Consider the following 16322-nt stretch of genomic DNA (forward strand, 5'->3'; position numbering starts at 1 on the left):
TAAAACCATCTGAGGCTTATACATTCTTATTTCTTCACAATGTTGTTTACTAGAAGAATCAAAACCCGAAACATTCCAACATGGACAAGTAAATCTACCCATTTGTAAGATATAAAATCATTGGCATGACAGAACCATTTTATTGTACCGACTGTCCTCAGACCTTAAAATGTAACATAAACCCAAATTTGAAAACATACAATACTTTCTGACTATTCGGACTTAGTTTACCCCCAAAACAAGAAAATCTCCTCCAATTCTCCCCCTAAATGGCCCTACCGCACTGACTCTGGCTTGGGGGATCATCACTAGCCCAAGGATGCCGCTTGTATGACAGCCAAGAGAGCAAAGCCCCCTGGTCTCCACACCCACCCCACGCCGTGTGACTAGACCCACCGCCTAACATGAAGAACAAAGACTTCCCTTCCTTTTCCCTCTTTCTTCCTCTCCCTATTCTTCTCTCTCTTTTTCTTGTCTACCCTTTCCTCTCTTTTTTCCTTCTTTCTTTCTACGGAGGGGCGGCGGCGAAGAAACAAATAGCTCAGTGTCGGTTTCTGCCCACCCGTTTGTCGTAGTTCAGGCGTAGAAAGGGCAGAATAGCGGAGCAACAGACCCAGACAGGGGTCGGAAATCTGCAGAGTTCCCACTCAAAGAGCTGCAACATGAGCTGCGGGGGTCCGAATCCTGAAGAGCTGAGGGGAAATCACAAGCATAAAAAGGTGGTCAGCGACACAGCGACAGCTCACACGGCGCTCACAGGTGAGCCGGCAGGACGAAGGGAGCAGGGGGTTCTCTCAGTGACGAGCTCATCCCGTCATCTTCCCCCGCCCGATCTGGAAGAGCTAAGAGGCTTGCACAAGTTACTTGGATCACCATACCCCAGTTAGCTCTTGTATCAGCATATAATACTCAAAACTATTTGTATCTGGCTTTAGGTTTGCCATATGTTTTAAGAAATGCATTAATTACATTATGCAAACCTCGCTTGAATTACTTAGGTTTTGTGTTCGGGAGAACAATAAATAAATCATTAATATGGATTTCAGATGCACAAGTTACTTACCTTTGGTAACGATAGATCTGTAAGAAACATTAGTTAGTTATAGATTTCTTACCTTAGCATGACCCCCAGGCGTCAGACTGGATCCGGAAAGATTTTTTGTCAGCAGTACCTCTGCGCGTCGGAAGGTGGCGTCTGTCGGCTCTGCGTTAGTCGTCGGCATCGTGGTCGCAGGGAGGACATCGCGGCAGCTACTTAGACGTCGCCCTTGCGCGCCGATATCAGTTCTATACACGACTTTCAGCGCCAGAAACGCAGAGCCATGCAAGACACTGACCATTGGTGAACAAAACTAGGTCCCTGAAAGAATGTCCTTAACCCTAGAAATCAGTTCGCAGAATGAGGAGGATTGGTGGGGAGGTAAGGAATCTATAACTAACTAATGTTTCTTACAGATATATCGTTACTGAAGGTAAGTAACTTGTGCATATGAAAGAAACACGTTAGTTATAGATTCTTTACCTTAGAGTAGATACCCCAGCAATACCAACCCCGGTGGTGGGTCTGCGAACCAAGATCACACCAGAAAGTCCTGGAGAACAGAACGGCCAAAGAAGCCGTCTCTCCTGACTTGGCTGTCCAGGCAGTAGTGTTTTGTGAACGTGTGCAGCAATGCCCATGTAGCCGCCTGACAGATGTCATTTAAAGGCACTCCTCTTCCCAAGGCAGTAGTGGCTGCCGTCGCCCAGGTGGAGTGAGCGTGTAGCCCGTCTGGAGGCTAATTTTTTGCCAGAGAGTAACAAGTCTTAATAGACAAGACCCATCGAGAAAGAAAGAAGGTGGACAAAGTAATTGTCTGCCCGATGTGGAAGGCAGTGACCACCTTAGGAAGAAAGGATGGACAGGTCCTGAGAACCACCTTGTACGGATGAAGAGACAAGAAAGGAGGTTTGGAAGAAAGAGCCTGGAGCGCATTCACTCGTCTAGAGGAAGTGATGGCTACCAGGAAAGCAGTTTTAAGAGTTAAGAGACGTAAAGGACAGTTATGGAGGGGCTCAAAGGAAGCGCACATTAAAGATTCAAGTCCCACTGAGGCATAATGAATGGAATTGGAGGGAAAAGATGCGTTAAGCCTTTCAAGAAACGGTTAACTACCGGGGACTGGAAAAGAGAAGGCTGATCTGGTAGCCGAAGGAAGGCAGAGATGGCAGAAAGGTAGCCCTTGATAGTGCCCAGAGCAGAGCCCTGCTGGGCTAAAGAGAGAAGGAACAAGAGTACTTCAGAAAGAGGGGCAGAAAGGGGATCCACAGCCCTTGATGTGCACCATGCCACCAATTTGTTCCACCTGCAGGCATATACCGTCCTGGTGGAGGGACACCTGGCTGCCAAGATTACGTCGCAAACTTCAGGAGGCAGGTCGAAAGATGTCAACTACTGCCGCTCACTCTCCACGCAAGGAGGTGGAGACTGGACAGGTTCGGTTGTAGGACCGTCCCCTGCTGCTGCGACAGAATATCCTCCCGAAGAGGCAGTCGGATCGGTGAATCGATGGCCATGTTGAGCAGCTCGGGATACCGGACTCTTCGTGCCCAATCCGGAACCACAAAAATGACTTGGGCCCGGTCACGCCTGATCTTCTTCAGCACTCTGGGCAGAAGTGGTAAAGGCGGAAAGGCATACAACCGACCGCAACTCCACTCGCGACGAAAAGCGCCGCCGAGCATGTGCCACCTTGGAAATTCCAATGCACAGAATTGCCGACATTGCGCATTCTCTTAGGTGGCGATCTAACCAAGGCTCTCCCCACTGTTGAAAGAGACCTTGCACCACCTCCGAGTGAAGACGCCATTCATGATCCATCATGCACCTGCGGCTGGGTTCGTCCGCCCTGGCATTCAGAGAACCTGCCAGGTGTTGAACCACCAAGGAAATGCCTTGATGTTCCAGCCATGTCCAGAGGCGAAGGGCCTCATGACATAGGGTCCACGACCCCACCCCGCCCTGTTTGTTGCAATACCCCATGGGGGTGGTGTTGTCCGTGAACACCTGCACTACTCTTCCCTGGACAGAGGAAAGGAATGCCTTCAGTGCAAGACGAATCGCCCGGAGCTCCAGAAGGTTGATGTGAAGCCGTGACTCTGCCGGACACCGGAAGTCTCTGATCTCCACCTCTCCCATGTGGCCGCCCCATCCCAGAAGGGAGGCATCCGTCACCACAGTGTGGTCTGGTTGGGGAAGGGAGCGGGATCTACCATTGACCCAATCCTGGTTCGGAAGCCACCACTGCAGTTGTTGAGTAGTGCCCTCCGAGATCTGGACGCAATCGGACAGATTCCCCTAATGCTGCGCCCACTGGAACTTCAAGTGCCACTGCAGAGCCCGCATATGCCACCTGGCATGATCGATCAGCAGGATGCAGGAGGCCATGAGGCCCAGCAGCCTGAGGGTCATTCTGACCGAAACCCGGGACAGAGGCTGAAAGATTGGAATCATAGCCCGAATGTTAGACCTGGCACCATTGGCGTGAGTCTCCCTTCCATTTTTTCGCTGTGTCTCCTCTGTTTTTGCTGGTTATAGATGCTCTGGGCGCTGTGCCACTGCCATTCAGTGCCACAGCGCGAATGCTCCCTTTGTAAAGATGACATATGAATTGGTACATCCATGATTGGCTTATTTGGTTTACCTGTTAGTCCCTAGTAGCGTGGCCTGTGTGTGCCCAGGGCTGGTAAACCGAATGCTGCTGGTGGGCCTGCAGCACTGGTTTGTGCCACCCACAGAAGCAGCTTGTAAAGTATGTCTCAGACCTGCCACTGCAGTGTCTGCGTGCAGTCCAGAACTGCCATCTTGGCTGTGAAGTGCACCCACTTTCCAGCCCCTAAACCTTCCCTTGGCATCCTATAAGCCCCCCTTATGATAGGGCGCATTGTATGTGTAAGGTAGGACATGCCCTGATGTATGTAGCATGTCCTAGTAGTGAATTACATCCCATTTCGTTTTCACTACTGTAAGGCTACCTGTTCTCCATAGGCCAGAATGGGAGGTCTGGGCTATTACATTCTATAGTCCTAACTGACCCACAGAACATGGTAGAAAAACGAATCTAGTATGCCTGAGCTCAGAATATTAAAATACATCTTTTAGTGAAGGTTATTTTTATATTCTGTGTTTGAAACTACCACTTTTAGAGTATAGGTACTTTCTTGCCTAAGCCTTCCAGTTTGCTCTGCTATGATGTGTATTGGCTGTCTGGTGTTTGAGGGACAGGGCAGGCTGAGTCAGACCTGGGTTGAATAGAGCGACCTGCCTTGGTGTGAGGAGAGGGGTAGCTCCTGCACGTGAATAGGACTGTGCCTGGCAAGGTGAATGCTGGCTCCACCTCCCACTGTGCGTCTGAGGCAGACCCCCTCTTTCTGAAAGGAAGGATGCAGCCTGATCAACAAAGTGCTCCAGGGCTGGGCAGAACTGGTTCTGGCTGGGTTCAGAGACTTGGGACCCCTAAGAACAAAGACTTTGGGGGTATAAATATTTGTGCACAAACCCCTACAAATTGGATTGCTCCTGGATAACAAGAAGAACCTCTGTCCGTGTGGCTACAGGAATCTGCAAGAGAAGGACTGTCCTTGTGCCCTGAGTGCTGTTTCTGGGACTGGCCTGCAGCTGCTACTACTGGACTTCAAGAAGAGGAAAAGAACTTTGATTGGACTTTTATTTTCATTTGCTACAGCAATTACCCAAGGGCTAGAAGAGAGCTAGCCTCCTGCTGGAGTCTCAGGCACATCAGACTCCACCATCAGCCTCCTGTTTCCTCCCTGCGAGGATTACTATCTGCAGGTGAGGCCCCTGTGTGTTCCAGGGCCTCTATTTCTACTTCTGAGAAGAGAGCGCTGAAAATCGTCGCTAACCCCCGTTAGCGAGCCACTGCAGCTGGTGAGCGTGAGGAAAATCGCCGCTCCACTGTCGCCGAGTGCTCGCTATCCCCAAGGAGATCGCATCATTAGTCAGCGGGCCCGAAGACGCCCGCTATCTGAAAATCATCGCAACAGGATCATCGCAGCGCGGACGCAGAGCGTTCGCCATTTTCCCCGCATCGCATCCGGATCGTCGCTCCCTCGCGGAGCGCCATTTTCGTCATCGCAGCACGATCGCACACGCAACAGGCCCGGTGCGTCATCCTCCCTTCGCGGCAAGGATTTCATCGCATCACCGGCTTAGCGTGAAGAAGTTTGTCGCTTTGTCCTGCCCGCAACCCAGCGCATCATCCTCCCTTGCGGTAAGGATTCAACGCATCGCTGGTTAGCGGGAGGAAATCTATCGCTACAGCTCCTTAGCGACATTTTTGTTGCTTTGCTCCAGGAACCAGATACTTTGTGAGTAAAAGGGTCGCAGAGACCACTGCCTTGAACTAAACAACATTTTGTGCATCCTGAACTATTTTTCCTTGCAGCATTTCTAAAGTAATCATATTATTATAGTATTGTGGATTTTTCCTGTTATTGGTCTTGTGATTAAGTCTATATAAAAATACCTATTTTTCATAACTACTTGAGTGGTGTCCATTTGTAGTGTTCATCATTATATTACTGTGTATGGTCATAAATGCTTAACACACTGCCTCTGAGATAAGCCTAGCTGCTCGTGCTACGTTACCACAGGGTTGAGCAGGGGTTGTCAAAGGGTGTAGGCTGCTTACTCTGACTTAGGAAGAAGGGTCCCTACTTGGACAGTGGCCAGCCATTGCCAACTAGAGACCCCCATTTCTAACACCGAATATCCCGGACTCGCTGTTCGGGAGGATAGACCCGAAACTGTATCGTGTCCAAAACTGCTCCGATGAAGAGGAGCTTCCGAGAGGGAATCAGATGTGACTTTGGCACAATGATGGAGAACCCCAGCATATGCAGGAGGCCGGCCGTAGTCTGGAGGTGGGAAACGACTGCCTGGGGAGAGCCTGCCTTCAACAGCCAGTCGTCCAGATAGGGGAAGACTGAAACCCCTGATCTGTGCAGATGAGCTGCGACCACCGTCATCTCTTTCGTGAACACCCGAGGGGCGCTGGTAAGGCCAATGCGGAGCACGGTGAACTGAAAGTGCTCGTGGCCTACCGTGACCCGCAGGTAACGCCGGTGGGCCGGCAGGACGGGGATGTGGAAATAAGCGTCCTGCAAGTCTAACGCTACCATCGAGTCTTGCGGGTCGAAGGCAGACAAGACCTGAGCAAGCGTCAACATTTTGAACTTCTCCGATTGATGTCCCTGAGGTCCAACATAGGACGCGGGCCCTTGTCTTTCTTAGGAACCAGAAAGTAGTGGGAGTAACAACCACGACCTACTTCTGGGACAGGAACGAGCTCGATGGCTCCCTTGGCCAACAAGAGCTGTAACTTCCTGCTGGAGAAGGGCCAGATGATCCTCCAACATGCGGTGGTATCGCAGTGGCATGGCCGGAGGGGTAGTCTCGAAGGGGAGGGAGTAGCCCCTTCGGATTATTTGCGAAACCCACCTGTCTGAAGTGATGGTGCGCCAGTGGGGGAGGTGATGGCGAATCCTGCCACCCACTGGCGTTTGATGGGCCTGAAAGGTCGGACTAGGAGGGTTTCGAGGCTGCTGCAGGGGGGGGGGGGGGGGGGGGGGGAGGGGGGGGGGGGTTGGTGGACTGGCTTGCCCCCTGAACCACGACGGTTGTTTCCACGTCCCCGGCTGCGCGAAGGTTGGTTAACTTGCTGAGGCTTGTGGCCCTGGTGGGACGTAGCAGGGCACCCCTTCCACAGCCACGAAAAGGGCAAAAAGCAGACTGTGCCGGACGGGAGGAGAGGTCCAAGGACTTGGCCGTAGCCCGTGAGTCCTTGAAGCGCTCTAGGGCATTGTCTGCTTTGTCTCCAAAAAGGAGACGGCCATCAAAGGGCATATCCATCAAGGTGTTTTGGACATCCCCTGAAAAGCCAGTGGACCTCATCCAGGTGTAGCGCCGAAGCGCTACCGACGTTGAAATGGTCCTGCCCAGAGAGTCGGTGGTGTCCAGCCCACAACGGATCATAAACTTAGCTGCATCTCTCCCGGCGGCGACAGCCTGGGAGAGCACTGCCCGGGCCTCCTCTGGACACTGAGGCAGCACTTGCGCCACCATATCCCACAATGAGTGCGAATTACGGCCCAAGAGACATGCAGCGTTTATGGACCACAGTCCTAAGCTGGCGGAAGAAAACATTTTCTTGCCACGATGGTCCAGCTTCTTAGATTCCCTTTTCGCTGGAGCGGTAGGGAAGGCGCTTTTGGAGGTGAAGGCTTGGACCACCAAGCTCTCCGGGGTGGGGTGTTGGGAGAGGAAAGTGGGGTCTCCTGAAGCCGGCATCGGGCTATCATCCTGTCTAGGGGAGCCCCCATGTTGGGCCAAGACCACGTGCCCAAAAGGACGTCAGTGAGGGCCTCAATAAATGGAAGCAGGGGCTCCGAAGAGCTCGCCGCCGGTTGAAGCACCTCAGTAAGGAGGTTAGTCCTGACCGCCACCGTAGGAGGCACAAGGTTGAGAGCCTCGGCTGCCCTAAGCAACACCACAGCGTATGACGCTCCCTCCTCCGTAGCCACGGTAGGAGGAGACAACATGCAATGGTTGGGTGAAGTGTCAAGACCACTGGCATCCCCCAGTTCCTCTCTCCAGTCCTGCTCAGTATCAAGCTGGTCAGTTAAATGGTCACCTAACCCCTCCCAGTCCTCCTCATCTTCCTCTGGGTGCCACTGTTGCTGGAAAGGGGCCCCAGGAATGAACAGGGGCATGAAAACCCCACCCGGCGCCAGTTAAGGCATCGGCAGACACCGGTCCGGCTCCGTGTGCACGTAGGAAAGGAGGCTGGGGTCGACGCCGGCCGGTGGGCCGACCGGCGTCGGGCACAGTAGTGATGCAATCGGTGGATGTGTAATGAGGTAAACCGGAGCCGATCCGGATCCAGGCCTGGATCCAAGGGGGGCCTGCGGTGCCGGGGCCAGAGCCACCAGCAGCGAAAACCTAAGCCCCCCAACCGAGTTCGCGGGACCCGATGGAGCGCCGGCTGGTCGGTCCGGCCAAAGATGGCTTGCATAACCTCGTAGAACGTACGAAGCTGGGCGGGGTTCGCTCCGGGTCCCGGAAAGGGAGGGAAGCACTGAATCGACCCTTCAGGCTCCGCACGCGGAGCCACGGGAGTGGTACCACCCACGTGCCTCTTTGGATCGGCCGACCGATGAGGAGAAGGCGAAGAGCGACGATGCTTCTTCGATTTCTTCTTATGCTTCGACTTACCCGACCCCAAGTGTGAAGACTTCGAGCCGGAATGATGGTGGCACCGCGACCGGTTTCTCGACTTCTCTCTCGACCGGGACCTCGAACGGCGCGGAGCCGACTGTCGTCATTCAAGCAGCTTTCGCGACCGCTCCCGTAAAGCCTTCGGCGTCAACAACTGACAGTCGGGGAGCACGACTTGGGGTTGTGGTCGCGCTCCAGGAAAAAGAGGCACACGCGGTGCGGATCCGTCACCGACATCAATCAGGTACAGGAACCGCAGGCCTTAAAACCGGGCATCCCTGGCGCACCTGTTCGGAGTCAGAGACTCGAAACAAGACGTCGACAAAAGTCGAGAAAGACGTAGTCAAAAAAATGACTGAGGTACCGCTCTTCCCGGATCTGCGCTGGCTGGCGCGGAAAAAGAAAGAACTGATGTCAGCGCGCGAATGCAACGTCTAAGTAGCTGCCGTGACGCCATTCCGGCGACCACGACGCTGACAACGAACGCAGAGTCGACCGACGCTACCTTCCGACGTGCAGAGGTACTGCTGACGAAAAATCTTTCCTGATCCAGTCTGACACCTGGGGGTAATTCTAAGGTAAGGAATCTAACTAACGTGTTTCTTTCAGAAGATTATTTACAAACATTTGAGAAGCAATATAACATTTACAGAATTTGATTTAAAAAGCCTAACATAAAAGAAATACCGAATGTATCAACGTTTCTTATTTTGGTAGAGACCACAAAGCCATCTTGATCGAGCAAGGTTTTTACGACGTTTCAAATGTAACTACTCAATTGTAACCACAATGGTTAGATAATGGAAAAATGCCCTATTTTACATTACTGTCTTTTACAGAGAAGAAGATTGAGTATAAAGGCAAACTGCCGCCTATAATTATTTGCACCAGTTAACCACTTATTTCATTTGAAGACATTGTGAAGAATACATTTAACTCTTCAATATAGGTCTCTCTTTCGAGAAACAATTTAAATTTACTGGTAAAAAACAATAATAAAAAAGGGTGGCATAATGATGGCTTGAATGTATGATGTTACAACGCATACATTTACAACACATGCCTTAACAAGGCAGTTTTTACATCACAACATCCTTTACAACACATAAATTTACATCGTATGCCATTACAACAAATTTTTTAAAACTACATTTACAACGCATTCCATTACATCGCATTATACCTTTGCTGTGCTCATGACGGAGTGGTTCCGTCACGTCTCCACCCACTGCGCTAATCGCCCGCACAGGCGGGGAATTAGCGCCGCGTGGGCGGAGCGGCCGCCAACAGCCGTAGCATGACGGAACCACTCCGTCATGAGCACAGCGCAACCGTGGCTCATGACGGAGTGGTTCCGTCATGAGCGGGGAAGGGGTTAAGGTAAGTGTTGGATAATGTAGGGGTACAAATTACTATTCTAACTCCAGGGGATGCAACAGTAGGGTAAGTGTTGGATAGTGTAGGGGTACTATGTGTTGTAATGGTATGCGTTGTAATGACATGCAATGTAATGCCTGTGTTGTGGTGACAAGCGTTGTAGTGTCATGCGTTGTAGTGACACGCAATGTAATGGCTGCGTTGTAGTGACATACGTTGTAAAGGATGTTGCGATGTAATGAATGCGTTGTAAATGTAGTGCGATGTAATGACTGCGTTGTAAAGGTTGTTTCCCTGATGGCATCAGTGAATTGGGTTATAATCTAGTCTAGGAGAAGGTTTATATCCAGAAGGCCTATCATTCATAGTTTTTTTTTTTTATGCAAGTTCCTGATGTCACTTGAATACATAAATATTTTCTTTCTACTAAGTGTCAAACATTATTAAATAGGTTTAACCCATCAGGTTGGGAAAACAGACTGTTGCATGATTACTTGCGACAAAGCTGCAAACCCAATATAAATATTTATGTGACATTGTCTCTAAGTTCAGTTATTGCACATGGGTCCAGTGATTGCTACAAATGTTCTTCCTCTATGTATTGACGTGTCAAAGAATGTATTTAACTCTTATTATTTATTATGGTACTTAGAGCTGAGGAAGAATGGCTGGAGAGAAAATCAAGAATGATGGGGTGATAGCATCTGCACATTTAATGCCCTTCGTACTAGTGCACTCTACTTATTGTCTCTTGCCCTCACCCCTGGTACCAACCCGTAAAGTCAAAGCATTTAGGATTACGATTTTGATGGATGGACACTTTTCTTGGTGTGGGCTACGGCATGGCATTCAGTAAGATTATTTTATTTCTTGAACCAATTATTGGAATTTGCAACCAAGTTGATCTTTTGGAAAATATCTTCCCACAAAGATTAAACCGTAGAATACTGGAAATAGACAGCTACAAAAGCACACCTCTTTGGACAAATCTTGGAATGAACAAGGCTACTATCTTGTGTTTTTTTACCTTTATATTTTAAGTCAATCTGATTTTTCTGGTTCTGCGAATGGTACTAATTGCCTTTTCCAGAGGAGCATCCTCAGTCTTAACTGAGATCTGGTTTAATAGAGGGTACCTAGGAGGTAGGCAAATGGTCCATGCATGTTCCTTTCAACCACCCATTGAGGTTTCTAAGCACTCTATTTGAACCAACAATTCCATAATTTGTGTTGTAAGCCTGTATCTGAATAAGCAATGCATATAAAGCATAGAAACAGAAACTCAATCATTTTCAGGGGACAAACAAGCATGCCCTTAAAGTAGTACAGGAGTGACTCAGTTTATAAGGCTAAAAATGGATTGTTCATTTTTACTTCAATATACTATGATTACTTCCGAACTTACAGCTCAAATCATTCCAGCTGCATTATCCAGACTCGTCAACTATGAGGTTACATTTATATACCTTATGTTATTACCGTTGTGATATAGATCATTTGCATGCCATTCCATCAGGTATTTGATCATTAGGCTGCCGCTCGGTGAAATTCAGAAGTGGCTTGAAAATATTCCCAATTACATAAACTCGTTCTGTCAGTACCAGGACAAGATTGTGTAATGTGCAACACATTTGTGTGTTCTACATGTGTAAATGCCTTTGGCTAAGGTGAAAAGTATTAGGACACGCAAAGACATTGTTATTTTTTTTTGCCTTAATCCTTCTTAACCTCAGAGGTATGTGCAGAATTGTCTTAGAAGCAGCAGCCAGATATTTGGCTACAATAATTGATATGTAAGGCATGATTTCGTTTAAACACATCTTTGTGACTATTCGAGACATCTATTACTTCAATTTCTGCATAAGAGAAGCTGTTCCTTTTCTATTCACCTAATGTTATTTTAAATGACCTGGGGTTAACATATTGTGAGGACTTTTATTCATCAACAAGCTCCTAATGCTTCTCCTCAGAACTTGGCGAGATGATAATGAACCACAGTTGCCATGAGTTGTACCTGAGTGCAGTGAGAAGTGAAGACCGTGAAGTGAGGGACAGTGAATCAAGGTTCCCTGTGTCGCGTGTGTTCCGCTCCGCCTGCTGCAAGGACTCATGAAATCGGCGTACATTCTGCATGTGCTCTTCATGACGCGTGGACCACATCCCAGAAGGACCATTGCTTAAAAAGATTGGTAAAAAAAGAGAGTAATAGAATTTAATCAACACATTACAGACATGTCTATTAAGCAATGTAATGGAAGAGCATTGTGAGACAGCATTGCATGCACAGGAAGACCGGTGTCTCTATACTCTTATCCAAAAAGGTATTGTTTGACTGCATTTCAACAAGGAGGACAAGCAATGAGAGGAGAATGGGCAGTGTAGCACCAGATACTTTCACAGTTTTCAAATCATCATGTTTCTGAGACTAGGTGAGAAAGTAAAGGTCACTAAAATGAAGAATTTTTTTAAGCTAAACAGATAAATATTTTTTAAACAGGAAAATATATTTCTAATCGTGATAGAGGTGTCACTAACGCTTGTTTTCCCCGTTTGTGATAACGCTCAGGGCCACTTTTCAGAATATTTTTGTGAATACAATACTAAATTCTTTGTAGATGCTGAAAGACCTTTTTCTTTATATTTTTATTTGGTTTCGAAGACTTTATCCATCAATTCTAAAATTCTTAGAACTGATTTTCAGTACTTTATAACTTAAGGTGATGCTGCAGTTTTTATAGTGACAATCCTTTTTTAAATAGATTTTTTATTTTTATTCCTGCAATCTTTGAGGTTCATATTTTATTCCTGTTGTTTTTGTATATATGCAATCTCTGCCAATGGCAATACAATCTTTGCTTACTAGGAGTCAATGTATCTTTGCTTTTTAAATTCCTTTGCTGTAATATTTCATTTTGTTTTGGCAGCCTCTGCCATAAAGGATTGCCAGCTAAATTCATCTTTTAACAACTGCTAACCTGGGAGGAGTAGAAGGTTGTCAGTCATAGTAGGTCTCCTACTGTTTTCCTAGAGGGAGTTCCTGAAGTATATTACATTGCTTGGCATTGGAGTCACCGCCTGTTGTTAAACGGTAGCACCCTAAAATCCAGGAGCACAGTAGGCTGCTGCAAGTTTGGGAAGGATTTTCTCTTTTGCCTAGTCTACACTGATCCACTCAAAATGGGCTCAACCTCAATCTAAGAAGACTATTGTTTAGTTTATGGCATATGCTTGTGGAGTTTGCATGTGTGCTTTACTGAGGATGGATAAGTGGGTGAATGCAAGTATTTTTCAGTGGGTGCATAAATGGATGCATGAGTATAAGACTGAGGGATGGAGTCATGCATGATGACTTGTTCATGGCCTTAACTAACCAGTGCCTGAAGAGGCACTTCCACTTACAAACAGCAGGATATATTGCACCTTAGCAATGCCTATTTTTAATTAAATATTGAACAAGAGGTTATAAAGAAAGGGGGGTGGGTGGCAAGACACAAGTGTTCACTTTTCTGTATCATGTATTGAAGCAAAATAGGCTAGATGGAGGAAGAAGCGGGTGGCAGGATATAAGGTATATATTTTGTAAAGCATGGTTGTCTAAGGGAGGCAGAAGAGGGGAGAAACGTCATGCTGTGCAATCGACACCCATAATTCCTCTCCTGCCATAGTTGCTCCACAGGATACGTTTTACAAGGGTGGATACCATTGTGATGGGGAATACACAGCATAATATTGTAGATGAGGGAGCTGTCCATAACACATAGTTTTCCAACCTTAGGTTTCTAGATGACATCTGAGCCCAACTGAGCTTTTCTCAAACTGTCCATGGCGTCACTGGAAACAATAAAGGAAATCTAACTATATCAATAAAACACTTACAAAAATGCAGGTAGTCACCACTCTGATTTTATAGTGGTGCAAAACCGAACAGCTCTTCACCGCTAAGAATTCACAATCAGCCTAGTCTGGCTCTGCTTCTCAAAAGCAACTTTGACGTCACTAGGTCTACAAGACAAGGGCTCCTGCCACCAGGAAGACATTGCTTCCTGATACGAATAACAAAGGAATACAACAGTCTGCAAGCTAAAATTAAACATCCTCACATTTGTGAAAAAGTGATTTCAATTGAAAACAAAAGAAAATAATTTGATTTAAAAAAACCTCATCACAAAACAGAACAATTAAGAAAAGAAAGACTACAATTTATAACCACTTAAGTAAACCTATCCTACTTCATGTACAAAAACAATCTTTACCTTTGGCAAAAAGTGAGCTGTTGACAATAACAATTTGTTTTAATATTATAATAACGCAGTCTAGTCCCTTTAAAGAGCATTAAATGTGGAGGTACTGTTACCCAATATTAATGCACAAAATTACAGATCTAGGAAGGATGACAAGCTGAGTTGGGTATCTCAGGCTTCATATTCATGACCTGCAGATCACACCGATGTCAGCAGCTAGTGCTTAATTCACTGAGCCATCCTGCAGGCTTGATACTAATCGTTTATGGGCCACCCAACAACTTAAGGGTGCTTTTAGGGTGCAAAATACATAGTAGGGGCCATATTACACAAAGTGCCCCGTGGGCGCAACAGGCGTTTGTGCCCACTTCGCCAGGGCACTTTGGTATTACGGAAGGGGCGCAGACGCTTGTGCGTCCCCTTCTGTAATACCAATAGCACTGCCGCACATTAAGTGCCAACGCTAGCTTCAGGAGGCGTTCCCCTATTTGCATTGGGGCATGCCACATGCAAATGAGGGAATTCCTTTGTCAACACTGGCGCTGAATTACAGACACAGGTGCAGAGGCAAAGAAGCTCTCAGGTGGTGCACTGTCCGTGCTCCCCCCGAGAGCAACCCTCTGGAAGGGGGTCCCATGGACCCCCAGACATCCATTTGCAGGGGGGTGCAGTCACTGACAGCACGTTCCTGCAAGCGGATTTCTAATCTCCTTTCAAAGTGCAGAAGGGTGCCGCCTGCACTGTGAAAACACGGAGCGACTTCAAAGCAGCCGCCCTGTTTTTCACATGAATGCTGCTGGGCGTACCTTTTTAAAAGGGTGTCCAATGCAATGAAGTAAAATGTGCCACATGTATAATGCGGCCCCAGGTGTTTGTGGATCGCCATAGAGATGTGGCTATTTGCTGCAGCAAAAACAACCATTTTCTTACCTACATTTAGGCGTTCAGAAAATCTATTCAGCCGAGTGGTTTCCCACAGTAGTAAGCTGCACTTGGACGCTAAATATTTAAAGAATTTGGACTCATTTTACTAGATGGTCTCACATCCAAAAGCTTGGTTGCTAATTTGATGGAACGGACTTGAAACAAGTGGCAGAGATAGGTATTCAGGAAGGAACACTTAGGGAATAAAATATTTAAGAATAAAATATTTAATCTTGATGATGTAAATGAAAACTATTCAAGTGTGGGACCTCCATCAATCAATACAAACCTGTCATAGGCTGAGTAACTAGTGTCTTGAGTTGTGGGATTAACAACTGGGTGCTCTTGTGCCGCGGTGAAGCTCAGATAAGACGAGAGCACACGACCAGCTTGGAAGATGGCCGAGCTCTGCAGAGGAGCCTGAAAATGAGAAGGAAAAGAAACAGTAAATGGTAGCCTAACTATTGACTCCTGGCTGATTGACCAAAGGAGGTGACATTCTCTTGCGACGTGAGGCTGCATCTGGCTGGGATAGAAAGGAGGTGATCCAGGGAGAGATTCAAGACTGATGTTAACGTTAAGGGCGGGGATGAACAAGGAGTTTTGATCCACGAGTGATACACTTGCTTAAGAGTCAAATGGATCCAGGTTCCATCTGGGAACAAGCTACTAAAACAGACTCCAAAATATGAACTTACAAGCTCTGAACGACCCATAAATATCATCCTACAAAAATTTCGACTCACTGCCCAAGTGTTTTAGGCGTTGCCTTCACTTACTATTTTATCTCCAGTCTCGGCACATTTAAAGGCAAGTGCTTGATAGTGTGTTGAGGGGCAGCTCAGGTTTTTTTTTTTGGGAGGGGGAGGCAGGGAGGTTGGTATTTTTGTGAGGTGCAGATCTTGTCAGCCTATACTTTGAACCCTGTGTTTTTGTAAAAGATAATCTTACAGTCTCGGGTTTCGACATGGAATTGGAACCCTGATCCTTTGAATCTCCAGCTGTTTCATCACTCATGGATCCTAACACTTTATTAATTCCCTTCTATAAAATATCAATCTTCAATCTTTTCCTGGATTGCCCGCGTTCTAGCTCAAAAGATAAAATTGACCATTAGAGTGTGGTCAATACCTGAACTTGTTAATCGTGCATGAAAGCAGTGTTCACACCTGCAGACGACACTGTCCGGCTGCTGCATTCCTAGTGTCTTGTCAACACAGCTCTTGGACTCTCAGTTCTAAGTCATTTTTAAGTCTTACCAAGTTTTTTTCTTGTTCACTGATCTCACATAATCTTTGCATTTATATGCCATGTTCTAATATAGTATTTGGACCCACCAGTTGCCTGTTAGTCTACAGTGCTTGGATTTAGTTGCAGAGTTTTTAGTTCTCCACTTTATAAGTATTCTTATTTCTTTTCCTAATCTATCTCTCTTGTGCTAGCCTAGATGTTACCAGGGTACGCTCTTTCAGGGTACGCTCTTTTTCCCAGGGATTCACGGAAGA

General features: G+C 47.2%; 1 protein-coding gene across 2 annotated transcripts in view; it reads right to left on the reverse strand.

Annotated features, from left to right (window-relative positions):
• Nucleotides 1-16322, reverse strand: part of C2CD3 (C2 domain containing 3 centriole elongation regulator) — a 604078-nt gene that overhangs the window by 246239 nt on the left and 341517 nt on the right. For both annotated transcript variants that reach the window (XM_085623335.1, XM_085623334.1), the window contains exons 28-29: nt 15107-15237; nt 11667-11828 (exon numbers count right to left, since the gene is read on the reverse strand). In XM_085623335.1, coding sequence (XP_085479461.1) covers nt 11667-11828; nt 15107-15237 — 293 coding nt within the window. The remainder of the gene's footprint in view (nt 1-11666; nt 11829-15106; nt 15238-16322) is intronic.

Source organism: Triturus cristatus, chromosome 8, assembly GCF_964204655.1.
Source record: "Triturus cristatus chromosome 8, aTriCri1.1, whole genome shotgun sequence".
In the NCBI taxonomy this organism is placed as follows: Eukaryota; Metazoa; Chordata; class Amphibia; order Caudata; family Salamandridae; genus Triturus; species Triturus cristatus.